This window comes from Podarcis filfolensis, assembly GCF_964270895.1.
Source record: "Podarcis filfolensis genome assembly, chromosome: 3".
Classification (NCBI taxonomy): domain Eukaryota; kingdom Metazoa; phylum Chordata; class Lepidosauria; order Squamata; family Lacertidae; genus Podarcis; species Podarcis filfolensis.
The window spans coordinates 65,462,671-65,486,813 of NC_139606.1; the positions used below are offsets into that span (position 1 = coordinate 65,462,671).

Consider the following 24,143-nt stretch of genomic DNA (forward strand, 5'->3'; position numbering starts at 1 on the left):
TCCCGGATGGAAGAGAGGTACCGGTGGCATACTTTTCCCAGACACTCAACGCAACCGAGCGGAACTACTCGCAAATCGACAAGGAGGGTCTGGCAATCGTGAAGGGAGTAAAAAAATTCCATGATTTCTTGTACGGGCGGCCCTTCACCGTGGTGACTGACCACAAGCCCTTGCTTGGCTTGTTTGCCTCCGAAAAGCAGACCCCCCAAGTGCTGTCTCCTCGTGTCCTCAGGTGGTCAATTTTCCTTGCCAGCTACCAGTATGCACTGATTCACCGCCCTGGGAAGGCGATGGGCCATGCGGACGCCCTCAGCAGGCTACCACTACCGGAAACAGGCCCTGACCCAGCACCTGCACAAGAGGTTATGAGCCTGGAGCTGCTTCCCGACCGCCCCATTCAGGCACAAGAAGTTGCACACCATTCCAAGAAAGATAGGGTCATCTCCCGGGTCCTGGACTGGGTGTGGAGGGGATGGCCCAGCAGCAGCCCCGGGCCAGAATTTGCCGGCTACACAACCCGCAAACATGAACTGTCGGCCCACAAGGGGTGCCTGTTATGGGGAAGCAGGGTCGTTGTTCCCCAGCCCCTCCGCAAAAGGGTCCTCACAGCCCTACACGAGACACACCCAGGGGTAGTAAGAATGAAGGCCCTTGCCAGGAGTTATGTGTGGTGGCCGGGGATCGACGGAGAGATAGAGGCCTGGGTCAAACACTGCCAGGCCTGCCAAGAATCCCGCCCAGATCCCCCAAGGGCCCCAGTCCAGTCCTGGGAGTCCGCCCGAGCACCATGGTCACGCCTGCATGTGGACTTCGCTGGCCCCTTTCAGGGGAAAACATTCTTCATAGTGGTGGACTCCTACACCAAATGGCTGGAAGTCGCACTGGTACCGTCCACTTCTACGTCCGCAGCCATCCGGGTACTACGCAGGCTGTTTGCAACCCACGGGCTCCCTGACACTCTCGTCTCAGACAACGGGACTGCATTTACGTCAGGAGAATTCCAAACCTTCACAGCGCAGAACGCCATCCGCCACATCCGTTCGGCGCCATTCCACCCTGCCACCAATGGCCAAGCAGAACGCATGGTGCGGACCACCAAGGACACCCTTCGCCGCATGACGCAAGGGGATTGGGAGTACCGCCTTGCCACATTCCTCCTAGCACAACACAGCACCCCCAGCTCAACGACTGGCCGGAGCCCCGCTGAACTACTAATGGGTCGGCGCCTTGCAATCAGATTGGACCGCCTTCACCCCGATAGAGCTCAGGATGAGGTAGTGGTGGGGGAAGGCAGGAACCCCCGGACCTTCGAGGCCCAGGACCCAGTGTACGCAAAGAATTTTGGGGCAGGCCCAGCATGGGTACCCGCCACAGTCACCAGGGTCACTGGTCCCGTGTCGTACGAGGTGCTAACGGATGGGGGGCAATGCTGGCGCCGCCACTGCGACCAGATACGGCAACGATTCCCGGGAGAAAACCAGGAAAGGTCAGAGGAGTCCCAAGGGAACAGAGGGGCAGTGAGGCCCATAGAGCAGGAGGGGCCAGCAGGAGAGGCAGAATCAGTAAATACAGAGAGGACCCGCGAGGCCGAAAGGACACCGGAACCAGAACCACGACTGAGCGAGCCGGTTGCACCAGACCAAACAGGCCCATCACAGCCAGCATCCTTGGAACATGAGCCAGAACCTGAACCCCGGACCAGGGAACACCCCAGGCCGCAACGCACACGTAGGCCACCAGCGTACCTCAAGGACTATGAATGCGACCTCCCGGGCAGGACTGGAACTTAGAGGGGAGGGGTGTTATGTACTGAGTTGAATAGGATCCAAACTGCAGCAGTCTGATTGGTCCTAGAACAATAGGATCCAAAAGGCAGCAGTCTGATTGGTCCTAGAACAATAGGATTCAGAATGCAGCAGTCTGATTGGTCCTAGAACAATGCAGCAATATGATTGGTTGGCAGGAACCACCCAATCATGCTCCAGATAGAAGTGAATCCACAACCTGATTGGCTTACAGTAGAATTCCGGAATTAGCCAATCATGTGCAGCCCATTGTGTAAATAATGTATATAAAGCAGATACCTTGAGGGGACTTTCATTCATTCCTCCTCACCACTATGAGCTGAATAAAGAGCATGAAATCACTTTGCGACTCTGAGTATATTTCAAGGTGGGTACCGGTATATAAACACACTGTTTTACAGTGTTTTATATAACATTGATATTGGTGGACACTATTGCCTGTGCCGATTCTATATTTAGTTGGTTTATCAATCCCCATATTTTTTGAAGAGTTACTATACATGGTGAGCCCTGTGTGTCTTATTCTTAAAGGTAGGATCACAGTACTCAACTATTTCAACAAATGGGAGATTTGCCAAATGTGCTATACTCTAACAAGTATTTGTTGCCAGAACACACCGCAAAAGGGAGAGCTTCTTTGCAGAGCATCCAATAGTACTCTCAGAGTTACTGCTTTGTTTTTGGAGCTCGAAGAGCAGCATAGTCATGAAACAGCTAAAACAAATGAACAATAAAGGCATTTATTTATTTATTGCATAGAATAGATTCATTCTTCGTTCTGATAGCAGGATTCTAATCTTGGAGCCTGAGTACTTCTTAGCGTTGTAGTTTATTTAAAAAGAAATACAGAAAGCAGAATATGGAATACTATAAATCTTTAAGTCTATGGTTGTTCACTATTGTGGAATGCTAATAAAAGTATTTTACACTGCCAATTTGAACTAGCATATAACAATAAAAGGTACTTTGTTTTAAGAACTGTAAGACAAAGACAAAAGTGAGGGAGGGGATTCACTTGGGAGTCATGAATGCTAAAAGGGTGTTTTCATTCTCACCTTGAATGTGTCTACATGGAAATAAATCCCACTGAGATTAATGGAACATAGTTTATAGCAAGCAGGCTTTGCACTGCAGCCTTTATAGAGAGATGGTAATCAAATATTACTTATTCAGAATTTGTCATATTGGAGAAAAAGTATGGCAATATATTTAATTGCACATAGGATCTTTTATAACAATCCTAACATGAGTATGATCACCTTTAGTTCATGTATCAGCCTCCCATATACCCTTGGGCAGAAATATAAATTTGGAAGTGTTTTTTTAGTATTAATTATTAAGTTGGCTTTTAATTAATGCTTGCCTTTTCTTTAACATTCATGGTCATTCAGTTTGTGGAGGGTATATAATTCTTATCATATGACAGGGCTATATTCCTAATTAGATACATCTGTAGAGTGACCCTGTTCCTTGTTAAACCCTGCTGTTGACAATAAATGAGAGGCTCTTCTAAATTGGATTTGGACATGCATATTCAAGCACAAAGTGTTTCAGGGAGAATTTTGCCACTCTGAAATATTTTATGCTTCTCTTAGGCTGAAATCCTAAACACATTTACACAGGGAGTAAACCCCATTGAAAAGAGTAGCACTTACTTCCAAGTAAGCATGCATCACATTTTGGTCCTAATTGCCATTATCTATATCACCATCATTGGTAATAATGCTGAATAATAGCTGGAATAAAAGGAATAAGGAAAGAAAAGTAGTAGTATGAAAAGGATTACAGAATTAGGTAGGCTGACAAAAAACAGTCCCAGCAATGGTAAATTTAGAGCTAGAATGAGCAAAAATGTCTACATTGCTAGTTGTTTAGAGAATCAGCAGGACACGGGGGAGGGGGAGAGATCATTGCCAGGAAGCCAGTTAATCATAGGAAGTCCTGCCATTCTCACCATCTGCATTTGTTTGTTTGTAAGCAAGCTTGTAAGCAAGTTTGTAAGCAAGTTTGTAAGCAATCCCCTTCATGGATCACTGCCTTGCCGTGGCGAAGGGGCTTGAAGAACTCAGAGAAGCTATGAACTACGCCGAGCAGGGCACACAAGATGAACAGGTCATAGTGGAGAGTTTTGACCAAACGTGATCCACCTGGAGGAGGAACCGGCAAGCCACTCCAGTATCCTTGCCAAGAAAACTCCATGGACAAAGACAACAGGCATATAAAAGTTATGACGCTGGAAGATGAGCCCCTCAGGTCGGAAGGCGTCCAACATGCTACTGGGGAAGAGCGGAGGGCAAGTACAAGTAGATCCAGAGCTGATGAAGCGGCTGGGCCAAAGCCGAAAGGACGCTCAGTTGCGGATATGCCTGGAAGCGAAAGGAAAGTCCAATGCTGTAAAGAAAAATATTGCATAGGAACCTGGAATGTAAGAACCATGAACCTAGGTAAGTTGGAGGTGGTCAAAAATGAGATGGCAAGAATAAATATTGACATCCTGGGCATCAGTGAACTAAAATGGACGGGAATGGGCGAATTCAGTTCGGATGACCATCACATCTACTACTGTGGGCAAGAAACCCGTAAAAGAAATGGAGTGGCCCTCATAGTCAACAAAAGAGTGGCGAAAGCTGTACTGGGATGCAATCTCAAAAATGATAGAATGATCTCGATACGAATCCAAGGCAGACCTTTTAACATCACAGTAATCCAAGTTTATGCACCAACCACTGGTGCTGAAGAAACTGAAATAGACCAATTTTATGAAGACTTACAAGACCTTATAGAAGTGACACCAAAGAAGGATGTTCTTCTCATTATAGGGGATTGGAATGCTAAAGTAGGGAATCAAGAGATAAAAGGAACAACTGGCAAGTTTGGCCTTGGAGATCAAAACGAAGCAGGGCAAAGGCTAATAGAGTTCTGTCAAGAGAACAAGCTGGTCATCACAAACACGCTTTTCCAACAACACAAGAGACGTCTCTACACATGGACATCACCAGATGGGCAGTATCGAAATCAGATTGATTATATTCTCTGCAGCCAAAGATGGAGAAGTTCTATACAGTCAGCAAAAACAAGACCTGGAGCTGACTGTGGCTCAGATCATCAGCTTCTTATAGCAAAATTCAAGCTTAAACTGAAGAAAGTAGGAAAAACCACTGGGCCGGTAAGATACAATCTAAGTCAAATCCCTTATGAATACACAGTGGAAGTGAGGAACAGGTTTAAGGATTTAGATTTGCTGGACAGAGTGCCTGAAGAACTATGGATGGAGGCTCGTAACATTGTACAGGAGGCAGCAACGAAAACCATCCCAATGAAAAGGAAATGCAAGAAAGCAAAGTGGCTGTCCAACGAGGCCTTACAAATAGCGGAGGAGAGAAGGCAAGCAAAATGCGAGGGAGATAGTGAAAGATACAGGAAATTGAATGCAGATTTCCAAAGAATAGCAAGGAGAGACAAGAAGGCCTTCTTAAACGAGCAGTGCAAACAAATAGAGGAAAACAACAGAATGGGAAGAACCAGAGATCTGTTCAAGAAAATTGGAGATATGAAAGGAACATTTCGTACAAAGATTACCATAATAAAGGACAAAAGTGGTAAGGACCTAACAGAAGCAGAAGACATCAAGAAGAGGTGGCAAGAATACACAGAGGAATTATACCAGAAAGATATGGATGTCTCGTACACCCCAGGTAGTGTGGTTGCTGACCTTGAGCCAGACATCCTGGAAAGTGAAGTCAAATGGGCCTTAGAAAGCACTGCAAATAACAAGGCCAGTGGAAGTGATGGTATTCCAGCTGAACTATTTAAAATTTTAAAAGATGATGCTGTTAAGGTGCTACACTCAATATGCCAGCAAATTTGGAAAACTCAGCAGTGGCCAGAAGATTGGAGAAGATCAGTCTACATCCCAATCCCAAAGAAGGGCAGTGCCAAAGAATGCTCCAACTACCGCACAATTGCACTCATTTCACACGCTAGCAAGGTTATGCTTAAAATTCTACAAGGAAGGCTCAAACAGTATGTGGATCGAGAACTCCCAGAAGTGCAAGCTGGATTTAGAAGAGGCAGAGGAACCAGAGACCAAATTGCAAACATGCGCTGGATTATGGAGAAAGCTAGAGAGTTCCAGAAAGACATCTACTTCTGCTTCATTGACTATGCAAAAGCCTTTGACTGTGTCGACCACAGCAAACTATGGCAAGTTCTTAAAGAAATGGGAGTGCCTGATCACCTCATCTGTCTCCTGAGAAATCTCTATGTGGGACAAGAAGCTACAGTTAGAACTGGATATGGAACAACTGATTGGTTCAAAATTGGGAAAGGCGTACGACAAGGCTGTATTTTGTCTCCCTGCTTATTTAATTTATACGCAGAATACATCATGCGAAAGGCTGGGCTGGATGAATCCCAAGCCGGAATTAAGATTGCCGGAAGAAATATCAACAACCTCAGATATGCAGATGACACAACCTTGATGGCAGAAAGTGAGGAGGAATTAAAGAACCTTTTAATGAGGGTGAAAGAGGAGAGTGCAAAATATGGTCTGAAGCTCAACATCAAAAAAACGAAGATCATGGCCACTGGTCCCATCACCTCCTGGCAAATAGAAGGGGAAGAAATGGAGGCAGTGAGAGATTTTACTTTCTTGGGCTCCATGATCACTGCAGATGGTGACAGCAGCCACGAAATTAAAAGACGCCTGCTTCTTGGGAGAAGCGCAATGACAGGCCTAGACAGCATCTTGAGAAGTAGAGACGTCACCTTGCCAACAAAGGTCCGTATAGTTAAAGCCATGGTTTTCCCAGTAGTGATGTATGGAAGTGAGAGCTGGACCATAAAGAAGGCTGATCGCCGAAGAATTGATGCTTTTGAATTATGGTGCTGGAGAAGACTCTTGAGAGTCCCATGGACTGCAAGAAGATCAAATGCATCCATTCTTAATGAAATCAGCCCTGAGTGCTCACTGGAAGGACAGATCGTGAAGCTGAGGCTCCAGTACTTTGGCCACCTCATGAGAAGAGAAGACTCCCTGGAGAAGACACTGATGCTGGGAAAGATGGAGGGCACAAGGAGAAGGGGGCGACAGAGGATGAGATGGTTGGATAGTGTTTTCGAGGTTACCAGCATGAGTTTGACTAAACTGCGGGAGGTAGTGGAGGACAGAGGTGCCTGGCGTGCTCTGGTCCATGGGGTCACGAAGAGTCGGACACGACTAAACGACTAAACAACAACAAGCAAGCGGTATTGAAAATGACACTTAAGATTGCCCTGGGAGGGGAAGGGGGGATGAAGAAAAGGCCAGAGGCTTCGCTGCTGCTGGGAGGCCCTGCCTTCCTTTGAAGTGAGATCCAGCGAGGCCAGAAAGGCCTTAACTCTCCCTGGAATTGTATGAAGTGTCTGAACAGCATTTCTCTCACTTTGCGTGTATTGATTTATTTTTCCCTGATCGGGACGATGTATGTGGGTTCAACGGATGACATTTATCCTTAATGCGGAGTTTATAAAATAAAGTGCCAGTTGTATTGAGGATGGTCGTTTCTAGCTGATGGGCAAATACGTTGTGAAGTACAGAATACTGTCTGAAAGGCCGCCTTTTGAAGAGAGAGCTGTTTTTGTATTGGCACGCCATGGTAAGTAATGATGGCTTTTAGATCATTTTGGGTTTGGGATATTTTAAACCTTCATGTAACGCTGATCTCCATGCACAGATGTGTTTTCATTTATGTACACAAAGTCAATTGCAGCCACATTTTATACTGATTATGTATTTGGGATATGCAACTTCTTGATTTTTTAATCTGATCTTTCATGCAAAATTTAGAAAGAAAACCTATACTTAGTTTACTGCTCAGCAACTCCAATTGCACTTCAGTAAATTTTAAATTGTTAGTTACATTCACTAAATGATTCACTAAGTGAACTAGGTTCTCAAGCAGATGTGTTTAGGTTCAGGGTGTAAAATATCTATAATCATGGTATAGCTCTCATATAGATACTGCAAAAAAACCCAAATAATTTTTCAGGTAATGGTACCTAAATAGTGTTGAAAGAAACAAAAGTAAAGTGTGGAGAGAGAGAGTGCCAGTTTTTAACTTTGCATTAAACACTTCTCAATTAACAGGGTTGTATTATTAGGTCTTTAATACTTTTAGGTTGACATTTTAAGAACAATTAGTTGGACATAAGCTCTTTCTGAAATCAATTTTCTTCAAAGTAAATGTATTTAGGGTTCAGGTCCCAACCAACAAATGTTATTCAAACACATAACTACTGTAATACTTTCACACACACACACACACACACACACACACACACACACACACATTTTGTGTACTAACATACACACCAATATACATGCATTACATAAATACCAATATACATTATGGTGGGGTGGGGGAATATTTAATTCAAAAGTTGTTTATTTAAAACATGGCCAAAGGAGGAAACTACCCATATTTAGCTTGTATTCCAAATGAAATGATGCAACCAAACATTTGTTTGGCAGGCTTTGATGCTACATTTTCCTAATTTGGTCTGAAAGAACTGCAGGCTGTATTAAACACAATTCCCTCCCCTGGAAACTATTTCCCCATTAATTTATTTACCTAGTTGCATACATCGACCTTGAGGCAAAAGCATATGTAACTCAAAATTTAAAATACCAACTTGTTACATTGATCCTAATAAAGATGTTTATTATACCTGTACTACAGGCAACCTCCCCATTTACGCAGGTTCAAGATGTGCACAACTGTGCATTGCTCCGAACCCAGAAGTGACCCAAAAACGTCACTAAAAGGGGTGAGATGGGGCAGGGGCGGAACGGGATGTTTGCGGGCATTTTCAATGGTGTTTCAAATATACACAGCGTAAATGGGGGGGGGGGTGTTGCCTATACAGTGGTAGCTCAGGTTACATACGCTTCAGGTTACAGACTCCGCTAACCCAGAAATAGTAACTCAGGTTAAGAACTTTGCTTCAGGATGAGAACAGAAATCATGCTCCGGCGGCGTGGCGGCAGCGGGAGGCCCCATTAGCTAAAGTGGTGCTTCAGGTTAAGAATGGACCTTCGGAAAGAATTAAGAACTTAACCTGAGGTACCACTGTACTTCCTTTTGGTGTGTGTTGTGTTACTTCTGGGTACTAAACAGTGTTGGTTCTAGGTTACTATTGCTATGTAAAATATTACATAAATCTATGTTAGACAGATAAAATCATAAGGCTACAGGGCAGTCACATCTTTAAGAGAACCAACCACAACATCACAAAGTTATGAATAATTTAACAGCTTGCTCATAACTCTTTCTCATACTGGATGCCACAATAGCACTGTGTGTTTTCTCCTTTTAATCCTGGGGACAGAAGTGGAAATAACTGTTTCACTTTTTAAAGAAAAATGTGGAGAGAACAGCTATTGCTTCTTTGACTCTGTAGTCCTTGACGCAACCTGTAATCTGTTCATCACTCAAGAAACTAATATAATTGTCCTCAGAATTCTTCCTGCACTCCATCTTAAGACTGTAACTTTTAAACTGCAGACATTAGAACGTTAACAACATGCCCTATTTCCTCTCCTCCTCCCTCTTGTTATGTTTAACTTCCAACCTGAAGCATACTCACAACCCTGGGACCTTTCTAAAGTTGTTTTTAATAAAGGTATTATTATTAGCATAAAGCAGCAGTGGGGAACCCTCCTGTTCACGGGCCTATTTATTTAGACCCATGAGACTGCTTTCAATGAGCCACACCCGCCCACCCAATATGTGACATCAGATTGACATGCCCTTCAACTAGCCCTGCGCCCTCATGTCTCCACATACAGCATTAATCTTTGGTAGAAAGGAACCGTGATGGAACATGGGGGCAGCTCACTTGAATAGGGCATAAGCATTCTCTCACATCTAATCTGAGGGATATGCCTTAGCTGTGGCGCAGGCAACACAAGTCATTGCTTGCACTGTGCTGTAGCTAAACCCCATCCAGAGGCGCGGATCATTTGACACATTTCCATGTGTTCACACTTGGGAATTTCCTTGACAATTTATGTACTTCTTGTATTTGTTTGTATAGTGAAGGCCAAAAGCCCGAATACGATTTTGCCAGGTGGGGAAAGAGTGCAGCGGATATGGAATAGAGTGCTTATTTTTGTGACATTTTCCCCTTAACAGGCCTTTAAAAAAGCACCTGGGAGCCAGCCAGCCTAAACGGTTGGCAGTGTTAGAATGTCTTTCATAGCCAGCTATGGAGTGACTTCGGGGGCAAAAATAAAGTTTATAAGCCATTATAAAAGATCCACTGTCCCCAGTTTATTCAGAGGAAATCTTTAAACTCTGCAATTTAAAAATAAAGACCTGCCTAAAATTAAACTTGAATAACAGTGAGTCTTGAGATGAATCAAATGCAGCATGATTTGTTCTACATAAGTTCATAAGTTCACTCTAACAGGCTGGAAAAGCCAACCGTGCTGATCAAACATGACTAATAATCACACAAGAGATTGATGGGCTTGTTTTTCTTATGGGGCATGTGAGGTAATTCCCTGACAATTAAGTTTCCATTGTACTGCCAAATAATACTAAAAGCTTTTTGCATCGTTGGCTTTCATGTAAAACTTCACAGCAAAGCAGCCAGCACTGATTCTGCAGTCTAATACTTTCTTAACTTACCTGTAGTTGCTGTCACAACCTCATTCCAAGAGGGGCATGGATGTCTCAGATGGTTGTAGGGTTGGCATTTTCTCTAGAGGTCAATCCAGGACATTGCTGCTGCCACAGGAACCATTCTTTAAAATCAATAATTCTGAAAACAACAATTTGTTAACTTTGTGAAAATCCTGTTTCCATCAGGGACTTTCTTCAAACAGCTAGTCTTTATACAACAGCCTTTATAATACACATGAATTCACATGTTCCCTGACTGTAAAACCTCTCTCTCTCTCTCTCTCTCTCTCTCTCTCTCTCACACACACACACACACACACAAAACATGTGTACATGCACAAATGAGAAACATTGCTAAAATGAAAGCATTTAAAATTAAAACATTGCCCTATCATGTAGTTTCTGTGAGAAAATAGAAAGGCCTGGATATTTACTCCATTTGACTTTCTGCTACATCTGTCTGCTCTTCCAGATCTACAGCAATCAACATGTGTGTTGCCCAAAGTATGTCCCTGTGTTCATGGACTTGATCCAAAAATAGCAGTTGCTCACTTTGATCTGCAAAGATCTTGTTTTCTTTTATAATGAAAATTTCAACAAAAACAAGGCATAGTTTTCATGGAGACCGGAGAGTATACTCTGAGGAAATCCCACATACATGGCCACACCTATTTTAATTAGTCATCAAAATTATATTTGCATATACACAGAGAGATCTGCATATACTCGAATCCTACATAACAACCTTGATTAATGTGTACATTTTACTCATCCAGATACACAGGGTAACTCCCTCCCCCTTGAATCCAGGGCACAGCCCATGATCCACTCTTTATTGTTCTAACAAGGTTAAATAGGTTAGTCTCTGTGATAGTAGCCAGTCCATGTCACCTAGGGAGTTGTATGGGTGAGTGAGGATTTGAACCCGGGTCTCCCTAGTTCTCCTCAAACACTAGAATTACTACTTCACACTGGCTCATGCCCTATAATTTGCAATATGCATAAATCCTATTCAATGTTTGTGGTGTAGTAAAGTAGCAAATGTTATTCTATGCAAGTATAAAGAGCTACTATACATTGGGGCAAAAAAATTCTAACTTCCTGTATTTTGAATGGGGCTGAGTTTGAGCAACATATCACTATTTTTTATTATTATTCTGTTATGAAGAGCAGCATATAAGTGAAATAAATAGATCACGAAAAACATTATGACTAAGAATAGAAAAATATTTAAATGCCGGTACATTAGAAATAGGAAACCGCAGTTGGGCCTTTAAGAAAACAAGGAAGTCAAAGGTGTGCTAAAGGAGTAGGAGGAGATTACAGAAAAGCTGGATGAGTTCTTTGTATCTTCGCTCTGGAAGATGTAGAACAGATCCTTGTGGCTAAATTCACTTTCTCAGGAAGGGAGTCTAAGGAAATGTGGGACATAGCAGTGATAAGAGATGGAGTTCTAAGCCTAATTAATGCACAACTTGAGAAAAGAGACAATGCACGTATTTTTGTAAACTAAGAAATATTTAGTAAATATTTTTAAAAATTAATTAATTTAAAACTAACAAATCACTAGGTCCAGCTGGCATCCGCTCAAGAGTTCTTAAAGAACACAAATGTAAAGTTGCTGATCTTCAAACAAAAATATGTAATTTGTCCTTATGATCAGTCATCATACTTGGAAAGTATGATCAATGTAACACCAGTTTTAAAAATAGGATCCAGGAGATTTCTGTGGAATTACTGGCTGATGCTTACTATGTGTTCCAGGAAAACTGGGGGAAAGCATAATTAAAGATAGAATTACCAAACATATAAAATAACAATCTTGCTGATTTATTTGAGAGTGTCAGTAAATATAAGAAAAAGAGATTATCCATTAGACATATTTATTAGTAATAATAATTAGTAACTGTGCTTTATTCGGGGGGGGGGAAGGTTGGGGAACTCATCACAAATTTTGTTTATTTAGTTGTAAGTTTTGTGGCAACATGCCATATTTTATTAAACAATTCTTGTACAGTTGGAATAATATGTAAATGCACTTTAGCTGCTCTTTTGGCTGCAGTTAGTAAGACAAAATTATAGTCTTCTGGTCACACCATATTTTTAAAGATAATGCAGAAGAATTTGTCAATGACCTTGTTATGTGATAACCACTCATTTCTGTATATATGATTTTTAGAAACTTCCATCATATATGTATATAGTTTGGTGCATTCCCTCCTGATTTCCAGCATATATCACTATCACTTGGGTATATCTCTGCCAAATGATGCAGGGTCAATTACCAACCATATAACATTGTATAAAGAAAAATTATGTTCATGCAGGGCAATTAAACTTTATTAGTGATAAATATTTATTTCCAACTAATATTCAGAGTACCTCTGCTTCCAACAGCAGAAGTAGAATATATCAATGGTACATATTCACAATGGCTATATGTTAGCTCCTGGATCAGAGGTAACACGCTTTTGAATACCAATGAATTGTGGACAAACTGCTGAAAGAAAGCCCATTACGGCTTCTGACTCTATGCAGTGTGCAACCACTGCCTTCTGGTGTCCTCTGAGAGTTTCTCCAGCGTGACTAACCCTGAGAGGAAGGCTAATAAGTACTCCATCAGTAAGGAGCTTTGTGATCAGACAAATGGTAAAGGTAAAGGTAAAGGGACCCCTGACCATTAGGTCCAGTCGCTGATGACTCTGGGGTTGCAGTGCTCATCTCGCTTTACTGGCTGAGGGAGCTGGTGTACAGTTTCCAGGTCATGTAGCCAGCGTGACTAAGCCGCTTCTGGCGAACCAGAGCAGCGCACGGAAACACCATTTACCCTCCCGCCGGAGCGGTACCTATTTATCTACTTGCACTTTGACGTGCTTTCGAACTGCTAGGTGGGCAGGAGCTGGGACCAAGCAACGGGAGCTCACCCTGTCATGGGGATTCAAACCGCCAACTGATTGGCAAGCCCTAGGCTCTGTGGTTTAGACCACAGTTCCACCTCCTTTGAGAGTTTCTCCAGCGTGACTAACCCTGAGAGGAAGGCTAATAAGTACTCCATCAGTAAGAAACTTTGTGACCTGAAAAAATGGTACACCTGTTTAAATTGTTCCACTTACCATAGCAGAATGACCAAATCAGACATTCAAGCTACAAAGCCATTGATCTCCATTCTGCTTATAGACAGGATCTTAATTACTGTACTGCTTTTTTCTTTTTTCTTTTTAGTGGTTAACATTTTCAGATGAAGCTATTTTGCATCTTTACATCTCAGAGACAACAGTAGCATTTGGAAAAGGGAAAATTGAATAAGCTTTAATATAATCAGGGACTTTACTGAGGTTTGTGTGGTCTGCCACAAGTCACTGGTTCTCAGGCAGCTCTGCATGAGCTGCATAATTTTTCCCTTCAAGGCACATCTTTTGAATCCCAAACCATTTGCCGAGAATCTTTCAGCCTATATGCACTTCAACAGATAAAGAGTAACCAAACGTTCACCAGGTAAATTGAAATAGAGAGAGGAGCTCATTTGACATGACCCATGTCCCCCCAGAAAACCAACCAAAAATGCTGATGAATTAAGCTTTTTCTTCCAAAATCAGTTAAAGTTCATTATTTTTTAAAAACCCTCAGGGCCATATTGCAGTAGCGCTACATTAGTAATCACAGGGTGCTATTTAAAGTCTGTTTCACTCACAGGATTAAACTGTATGGTAGAAATATTCCAAAACTTTCCCAGGACGACTGCTGTGGTAAAAGCTAGCACAAGAGTTGCATTGTATTATAGAAATACCAAGACCTGTAGCAGAGTGTTTGCTCTTTCTCCACCCTAAGCAGGTGCTTTGCGGATTTGGACATTTGTTGAGCAGATGGGGTGTCATCTTAATGGTGCATCCATTTGATGGGGTCTTAACATGAGATTCTCAGTGTCTGAAATTATATGGGCATTGGACTTAAAGTGACTCCTTTTTCCTTGAGATAAATATCCTGTTAACTAGCTTGCCAGAGACAGAGAACTTCTATAATAAGAACATACTTTGTTTTCATGGGTTTTTTTATTATTATTCTAGACATCACACATAAAACATCTTTCACTTAAATATATTTGTTTCTACAAGGAAGTTTTGTTTTATTTTTTAAAAAAGCATGATGATTCTAGGAACTTCTTAAACCTTAAATTGGTAAGGCCTGGCAGGAGGTAATCTAAATACACACATGAGTACTGGTAACTTGCAAAATAATGTTCTTTATGATGTATAACTCTTATTCTGGATTTGAATCCAGGTCAAAGATGAAGACTCCAGGCTGCATGTTCACATCTGTAGTTTCTTGACCACATATAAATTATGTGTAGAAACAGTTGTGTAGGTTACAAAAAAATGTTCGTAAATTTGAGTACTCATTACATGCAGAGTTACATAACTTTCTATATTTCCCACTCTGTGCTCCAGATCTCAGCATTGGGTCACATGACATGTTTATGATTTGGGGTTGAATGTCCGAGCCATGTGCTGGCGTGCTGGGTCATGAACATGTGGATGTTGTATATGTTGTGCATGACAAAGGTGGAAGAAGGTAGGGTGGCCATACTTATATAAGCACCTACTGTCCACCCATCCTCCTTTGATCATTGGCACCCATGTACCCACCCCTTGGGACCAAGCAGGAATCTGTGTGTGGGTTTTTTAGCCATTCCACAGTGTGTCTTGCTGGACTGGTTACAGTGTGAATACTGTGTTTAAACAGGTTAATTTGCCAGGAAAATTCAGGAAAGAAAGAAAGCCTGGTAAGGTCAACTAGGTGAACCCCTTAGGCACCTTTGAGAGTGATAGGAAGCTCCCAAGTCCTGCAGCTCAGAGCTAGGGAACCCAGGACAGGATATGGACTGCATTTGGAACCATCTTCTCTCATCTGCCTGGAGCTATGGGCCCCCAGGGTGATTATGAAAGTAGGTCTCCCTATTCACCTTAATGGTGCAGTTTGGGGAAGGGCACAGGCTGAATTACATGATCACAGTGGGACATAGTCATATAGCATGTGATCATGATTTTTAACGCCTTTGTTTTTTACTTTGTGGCTTGATATTCCTTTTACGGATGCAGAGCTTATGCATCTACACTTTTTGAAAATAAGTATTCACAGCTGGTTGCACAGAACTGAATGTCCTCCATTAGTGAGGCACTTGTAGAAACATCTTGCAAATACCGGTACATGTAAGTACTGTATATACATAATACATAATACAAAAGTGGGGAAAGTCAGCATACTTGGTAGTGAGTTCTTTGCCATGTCTTTCAAAGCATGACTTCTGCATGACTCAAAAGCACATGAAAGCTACCTAAACAACTGAAATCACACAATCAGCAGACGTGTTAGAGCCTTGTAACCCTGAGAGATTTTAATTCAAAACTAGCAAAGCTGGGATCAAGTCAAGACACACAAAGGAATGGCAATATCCCAAGCATGAATACATTTTAATTGCAGAGTATATGTGAGCTAGTAACAAATCCTTGCCCCCTGGCAGCTGTAACTGAATGGATCCTGCCCTGCTGAAACATACTGTGTATGAGAATTTGTCTTCCTTTAGCTTCAGGCTGCCCCTCTGGCAACTGTCATCCACAATCATATCAATTACATAAAACCAGATTTGTCCAACCATCTTGTCTATACACTGACAGTCTAATAATGTGACCTGCTGTATTTCTCTAGCTCTATTTCTAAGGGAGCTTGAATCATCACAGCTTTGCACATACATTCATGTACACCCACAGACTTCTTCCGTGATGTCATGCTCTACTGAAAAATGCAGTCAAAACTCGCTTCATGGCTTGCCATGTTCTGCAGTATTCATTACAGACACATTATAATGTGTAATGACTTGCACAGGTACAGCCTAAGGGAAAAACTAGTTAACTCAAATAGTGGAATACTAGCACACAACACAAGATGCTGTGTTGCTGAGTTTTATTAGTATATGTAAAATTAATAGAATTATAGTTTGAAGGGATCCCGAGGGTCATCTAATCCAACCTCCTGCAATGTGGGGGTCTCAACTACATCATACATGACAGGTGGTCATCCAATCCCTGCTTTAAACCTCAAAGGTAGGAGAGTCTACCACCTCCTGATGGAGCCCATTCCACTGTTGAACACCTCTTCCTGATATTTAGTTGGAATCTCCTTTCTTGTAACTTGAATCCATTGGTTCGGGTCTTAGCTTCCGGAGCAGGAGACAGCAAGCTTGCTCCATCTTCCATGTGACAGCCCTTTAGATAGTGGAAGATGGCTATCATATCTCCTCTCAGTCTCCTCTTTTCCAGGCTAAACATATCCAACTCCCTCAAACATTCACCCTCTTCTGCACGTGTTCCAACTTGTCAATATCCTTCTTAAATTGAGGTACCCAGAACTGGATACAGTACTCCAGATGTGGTCTGACAAAGACAGAGTAGAGTGGTACCATTACTTCCCTTGACCAGGACACTATACTTCTGTTGATGCAGCCTAGAATAGCATTCACTTTGTTTTGCTGCTGCATCACATTTTTTACTCATGTTAAGTTTGTGGTCTACTAAGACCCCTATATCCTTTTCACATGTACTATTGGCAAGCCAGGTGTCCTCCACCTTATATTTGTGCAGGTGGCTTTTCCTGCTTAAGTGCAGAACCTTACACTTGTCCCTGTTGAAATTCATTTTGTTAGTTTTGGCCCAGTTCTCCAATCTGTTAAGGTCATCTTGAATCATGATTCTGTCTTCTGCAGCATTGGCTACCCCCTCTCACTTTGGTGTCATCTGCAAATTTGATGAGTAATCCCAGTGACTTAGAGCCCTATTGGATCAGACCAAAGGTCTATATTCTCACTGTGGCCAAGTAGATACCTTTGGGAAGCCCCAGGATGTGAGTACAATAGCTCTGTCCTGTTTATGCTCCTCCAGCAACTGATATTCAGAGAGGTATACTTCCTCTGATACTGGACATAGTTCATAGCCCTCATGACTAGTAGTCATTTATAGCCTTCTGTGAATTTGAGTAATTTGGTGGTGCAGCAGTAAATTCAGAGGTGCAGGCACTCTTCCTTCAATATCAGTCTTATAGTTGAGTGTTGACAGGATTGTAGCCAAAGCAGGATCGCTGAGAAACAAGGGAAAACCCAGGGTTCCAGAAAAAAAACCTAAACCTTTAGGGAGAAGAAACCCAAGCAGCAAAATAAACAAAACTTTAACCCAAACAACCTAGGGAGAAATGACCTTGCTCAGTGGCCACAGAATGCTGAGTATCTGTTGGGATAGGAAAAATGGGAAGAGTGGAAATGAGTATCTTAGAGAAGGGGATAGCCTTGAACCTTGAAGAGGAGCACATCTCAGTGCCATACTTATTAATCATCATTTACAGTCATACCTTGGGATAAATATGCTTCAGGATAAGTATTTTCGGGTTGCGCTCCGTGGCGACCCAGAAGTTTTGTCGCTCGCGCATGCGCAGACGGTCAAAATGATGTCACACGCATGCACGGAAGCGGCCAGATGCGCTGACGCGTCTTACGTTCTGTTCAGGATGCAAATGGGGCTCCGGAACGGATCCTGTTCACATCCTGAGGTACCACTGCATTAAATTTAAATCATGATCTGCCTCCCAAAGGAACCCAGGGCAGCATTTTGTTGCAGATTCCACTTGAAATAGATATGCATAAGATATTAAGAACAATGTGTATCATAAAATTATTATTCCAGATGTTCTTATATAAATGTTGCCTCTTTTCAACCAGCTTTGTGAGCTTTCCTGAGGGTCACACAGATTTGTGTACATCATGCATACAGATTTTTATCATCAGTTGGAGCTGCAGCAATAAAAAAAATCAGACCTTTTGATTCATTAATATGGCAGTCAGTTCTAAATGAGAGCATATGAAATGACTGCATATTCTCCACATTGCCTGTGTTCTAAGAATATCAAATATTTACACACTATTTTGGGAACTGGTATATTTCAGATGCAAGCAATTCTCCTACATTGGTTAGGAAGCCTCTCAAATAGGAGAAGCCAATTCCAGGAAAAACATCCGCCTTGTAAACAGAAGTTTCTAGTTTAAAAAATATAGTTGCTATCCCCATTTTTGTCCTCATTTTTCACTGCACAGCACTGAGATACTGTAGCCAAGGGGTTTTCAACCTTTTGGGGTCCACGACTCCCTTGACCAACTACATTCTTTCTGCGGCACCCCTGTGGGGCTCAGGAGCCCAGTTGTGTCACCCCTTGCCTGCAGAGATGGCAGCCTCTTACCCTTTTTCAAACACCCTCCCTTGTGAAGTGTTCCTGTAGCTTCCTCTCCCCTCTCCTTGGGAGTCCTCCGGGCAGCCGCTGCCCTGGTCTCTGAGCTGCACACCCCACCCCAAAGAGAAGTATCTCTTCACACTGCCCCACAGGAGCCTGGGACTTGACTGTCCATTCCCAGCAGCAAGGGCTGGCAGACTGGCTGCCTGGACTCCCTCGCCAGCCTGCTTGCTTGCTTGCTTGCTCTGAGGCTGCCTTAGTTCCTGGTAACCAGCACCCCCTGAGCAGTCCCAAAGGCACCAATCGCTTGGGGAGCTTGTAGCCAGGGCTGCTGCAACAAACAGCTGTGCAAGCCTTTGGGAGGCAGAAATGCAAGAGAGCATCAGAGGAGGGAGGGAGGGAAGGAGAGAGGGACAGAGGCCAGCGTTGCCTGCAGCACCCCTGACCATCATTCAAGGCTGAAAACCACTGCTGTAGTCTAATTCAGCTAACATGTCTACTCAAAAGTAAGCGTTATTGAAATCAGCGGGCTTTAGTCTTAGAGGCAATCTTAACCCTACTTACCGGTACCTAAGTGCCATGACTTTTCCTGGGGCGAAGCCATTGAAAGGGCAAGTCAGTTGGCAGTCTAATCCTATGCATGTTTGCTGGGAAATGAATCCTACTGAGTTTAATGAGACTTGCTTCCTATTCCCTAGTAAGTGTAATGGTTTATTGTTTTCAGTTTCCAAGGTATACTTGGGATCCAATCCAAAACACTTGCTAAGAAGTTATTCTTATTAAACAGAAGAGAACTTACTTCTGAGAAGACTTCAATAGGACTGAACTGTTAATTCCTTTCTGATATATTTTGGACTGGGGTTTTGAGGGGAGAAATTTTAATAGTTTTAGTTTTCTGTATTATTCATGCAAAGAATAGCATATTACAAGCACAGTTAAGACGTAAAGAGCCTCAGTTGTTGCTGCTGCTGCTGCTGTTGTGTGTTTGTGATTTTACAAGAAACATGTCTAATTGCACTACAATGTGGGTGAAGGTGCCAATCTGACTGTACATTTGAATGTAATTAAGTATAGGCAGGCAACATTGGCATTTGGATGTCCATCAGATTTGCCACCACACAATGTAATAAGGTGGTAAGACACAAAGGTTGGGTGATCTGGGCTACATTGATTAATATAACAGCAGATCTGCCATAGGATATCATGGGGTTGTGTTTTCCTTACCACTTTTCTTGAGCTTCACTCTTAAAGGTGCCTAAGAGTGCTCATCAAACCTTAACTACCGAATGACTTTCCCACACCTACATTTGAATATGTCAATTTAATCAATTTAATGACTGAAATCTGTTAAGTACACCCACCACCCAATGAGTACATAGTGGGAAGAGGGGGGAGGCACCAAGGCCAGTCAGCTGATGGGGAAAAATGCCTACTCATTCCCAGACAGTGATCAGAAAATGCCTATATTGAATAAAGCAGGGGTTGGCAAGGTTTACCTTGCCTGGGCCGGTTCACTGGCACAGAGCCCCCTCCGTGGGCCAGATCACGTGAGCACTCCCGCCTGCGATTTCCAGCATCTGCGCAGACGCGATTTCCTGCGCCGCGAAAGTGGGTCCCCGCACCGTGCTGCGCCGGTTTAGCACAGCGCATGGGGACTTGCCGAGCGGGCAGCTCGGTTCGGGGGTGGATCGTGGGCCGGTAAAACAACCCCTGTGGGCCGCTTGTGGCCCATGGGCCTTAGGTTGTCGACCCCTGGAATAAAGGGTGGGGGGAGTGGGTACAGATAAGCCAAAGACACTAAATGAGAGATGGCGTGGGCTTAAATAACCCATAGTCTAACCCCACCACCCAGGCATCTGTGCAAGTATATAGGCACACTTGAAGCTGAAGTTGTGGCCTTTCTCACCTAAGCATCCAAAAGGGAGCCTGCCACTGCAGCTGGTTTGGGGGCAGTGGGATGCCAGCCACAGTTCCTAATCCAGCAAATGATATGCATGTGGAAGCTTAACTGGATGTCAGGGTTGACTGTACGTCATATAAAGCTTATATAACCAATTAAAAAAAAAAATTGGTGTGTGCTTAAATGCTGAAAGAATATGCCAATAACCTTTGAACAGCAACACATCAAATTAGTTTCCACCAAGCATATCATGACAAAAAGAATGTTCCATAAATTAGGTAAAAACTGCCTTCTTTAATTAAATGTGATTATTGAGCCAGTACTTGCAACAGATGCAAAGTTTTGTGCGTTTTGGGGGATGGGAGTGCTTTAAAAAAAGATAGCAACAGTCTACCCTTGAAGGTCAAACTTTAAAAAAAAAACTTCCCTAGAAATGCATCTTAACAGAACTTGAAAAGCTTTTGTATTATCACTGATGCGTTTCACTGGTCGTGGAGAGAAAAATTCCTCCCGCTCATCCTTCCCCCATAATAATAATCCTTCTCTTCAGTAACTCCTCAAAATATTAATTGAGAGAATAGCTTGAAGATACGTTCTGAGGAGTGCTTAAGCCTGTATTCACTTGCCTTTCTGTCTCTTTTTAAAAAAATCGAGTAAGTTGATTGGTGAGTCCTGAAAATCCACAGTTAGTGATATAAGGCCTCTTCTCACTTTAATTATTGTTTGACAGGCACATTTACTTTCCAGCTGAGCTGTCCTAAATGGAAGCAGCTGCTTTTTAAAACTATACCCCATTCCAAATCCCTACCTTCAATATTTTTAGGACATGAAACCTGTAATTCTTCTTTGATTTATGAAAGGGAAGAATCTCTCTTTTGGTGTCATGACATTGGTCTGCACACAAGGAAAGAAGTCTCCTTCTGCTTCCTAAAGTTTGAAGGAATTAGACTGTCTGTTCGTGTTCATGGTACAATATCACAAACTTTCCGTGTTGCCATACAAAGGTAGACAGACAGATACACTCTATGAATTGCTCTTGATTTTTCTTTGTTGGATAGAGCAATCACTGTTGCTAGGAGCAGCAGAGCAGCGGATCAGCTGCCAGATCCAAAGCCCTATGAGTGGTGGGTATCAAATTTGTTGCAGCAGTTCCAGGCTCATACAGCTGAGGGGCCCACATCATGGGATCTAGCAGAATCACAGCCCTGTAAAACATTATTTCAGGACCTTCTGCTGGCTACAGTTGGTGGTAATCAATCTACAGTGCTTTCCATCACCGCAGAGAATACTTCTTCACTGGTGGAGGCCAGTGGACAAGAACACCCTACTATAGCCTAACCCTCTCCAGCAGCAAAAATAGGGGGTTAGGATTGCTGCCTTATGCACTTGATTGTGAACAATAGATGAAGACCTAGAAATTATTAAAGTCACTAGAAGAAGCTTGGATTAAACCAGTTTCAGGTATAATACATGTATCAAAAAACTGATAGTTTTCAAGTGTATTCTATTCACTGTACAATCAATTAAAAAAGTTGCTCTTGGAAAGAATATGGCAGTAAAAACCTCACATAACTGCAAATAAATTTAAATTCAAATAGTTCCTGCTGTTTTTTTCATAAAAAACCCCCCAGGGCATTTATTTTCTTAACAATTTTTTGCAACAGGAAAATACTAGTTTCCGTTTGGAATTTCTATACCAAGTTACTGTATTTTGTTATTGGCAAACAGTCCACATTTGTCCTCGGGAAGACGGTCATTTATTTCTTCTTCACATTAAACAAGGCAAGAAGGGAAACAGAGGCCCAGATGATTAATCCTAATCCAGAAACAGATGTAACTGGCAGACAATTAGATTAGAAATATTGAACTACTGTCTAGTGCTGCATGTTGTGTTATTAATATGTTAAATGTGTTGGCAGTAACCAGTAAATCTTTGTGGCTTGGTGAAGTGGAATTTAAGACAAATAGATAAATTGAAGCAGAACAATAATTATAAATAATTTGTTTTGATTTTGTTCTTGTTCAGGCTGGTGCAGTTTCCTCTGTTTAGACTGGCATATGTAGGCTGCAATTCTATGCACTTTAATATGGGAATTTAACTGAGTCAGCATGCATAGGATTGCACTATTAGATTAGTACATGAAGATTGTGACACTTGGAAGTTAACCTTGTCCTTGTTTTGTAGATCTTTACTATCTCCCCAGGAAAATGTATCCACTTGAGTGAAAGGGGGCACAAAAAACGGGAATGGAATTTTATCAGCTATTGCATTTATTTTCTGATATGTCCTTGCTGCCATTTCTCCTCCTATCTGTCTCTGGCTTTTTTTCATTATTTATGATTTAATTTGTATTTTGCCCACCACCACTTTTCTGCAAACAAGAAGCCTTCCATATTCATTTTGTGCTGTTATGAGTTATCTACTCGTTTGTCATCAATGTGGTTACTCTTGAATATGCCATATGGTCTTCAGCAGAACTAACTTCTGAATAAGTGTGTTTTTAAGATTACTCTTTTATTGCAAGCAGTGCTTTGTTGGGAACCTGTCATGAAGACTCAATGCAAGATACATGGGAGAGCTTGGAGGGTTATAAAAACCAGCTATAAAGAGGAAGGTGGTGGTGCTTGTAGCCCACCAAGACTTGGGAAAACAGAACTAGAGAAAACAGAAACTATGTTTAAGACATTGGGATTAAAACTCAGGTTTGATTTTTGCTTAGAAAGTTGTTGTGTAGTAATGGGAGTGGCTTTTAAGTTCTCTTACTGCATAAGTCATGTATTATCAGAGGTCCACAGGACATGAGGCTATTGTTGTGAACATGTGTGCAGGACAAAAGGATATGATCCTTTCCTTTTTCCTTCTGACTCAGAAAGATTGATACAGTCCTAGGGGTCTATGTTTAGAGTTGGCTAAATATTGTGAGATGACGGCATTTTGTCTCTGGCACACCTTCTCTTTCTGATCTGTAGATTTAAAGTGAGCATAGGTTTGCAGTGCACTTTTGGTTAGCAGTTGACTTTTGTTGTTTGTGAAATGGAATGGTTTAAAATATGTATATGTATGCACACACAAAAAGTTCTTCTTGGGTAACTGCTTTCCACAGATGGAATACAAGCTGCTCGTTTTTGTGTTTGGGCTGAAGGCTTCTTAGCCTCTGATATGTGTTACATGGTATAAAATGGCATGTAGTATGTTTCTAAGTACTGTAATTCCAGCATCTCTAATAGAACTGATAAGTAATTTCTCTTCATTATGTTTAATACTATCTGTGTTTAATGCTATTTTTTCATTGGCAACTTGTTCATGGTTTTGTTTGTCATTATGGTTTGTATTTTTGTGTTTTTATATTCCAAACAGCCCTATGCTCCTCAGATGAAATGGTATAGAAATTTAATAAGCCACCACCGTGCAAATCCTATAATAAATGCAAATACCAATGAGTATTCATGTAATCCATAGAATAGACTGTTGGACTACTTCCTGGTAGATCTAGTTTCAGTTCC

The 24,143-nt window shown here is 42.1% G+C and overlaps 1 protein-coding gene across 6 annotated transcripts in view; it reads left to right on the top strand.

The window, feature by feature from the left end:
- SASH1 (SAM and SH3 domain containing 1) overlaps positions 1-24,143 on the top strand; it is a 540,145-nt gene that overhangs the window by 379,643 nt on the left and 136,359 nt on the right. The window contains exons 1-2 of one of the 6 annotated variants that reach the window (XM_083607937.1): positions 3,670-3,790; positions 7,051-7,441. The exons of 4 other annotated variants lie outside the window; for them this stretch is intronic. In XM_083607937.1, the coding sequence (XP_083464063.1) occupies positions 7,439-7,441 (3 nt within the window). In that variant the 5' untranslated portion in view covers positions 3,670-3,790; positions 7,051-7,438. Of the gene's footprint in view, positions 1-3,669; positions 3,791-7,050; positions 7,442-24,143 lie in introns of those variants that run through there. One more of the 6 variants, XM_083607941.1, reaches the window with a different exon arrangement.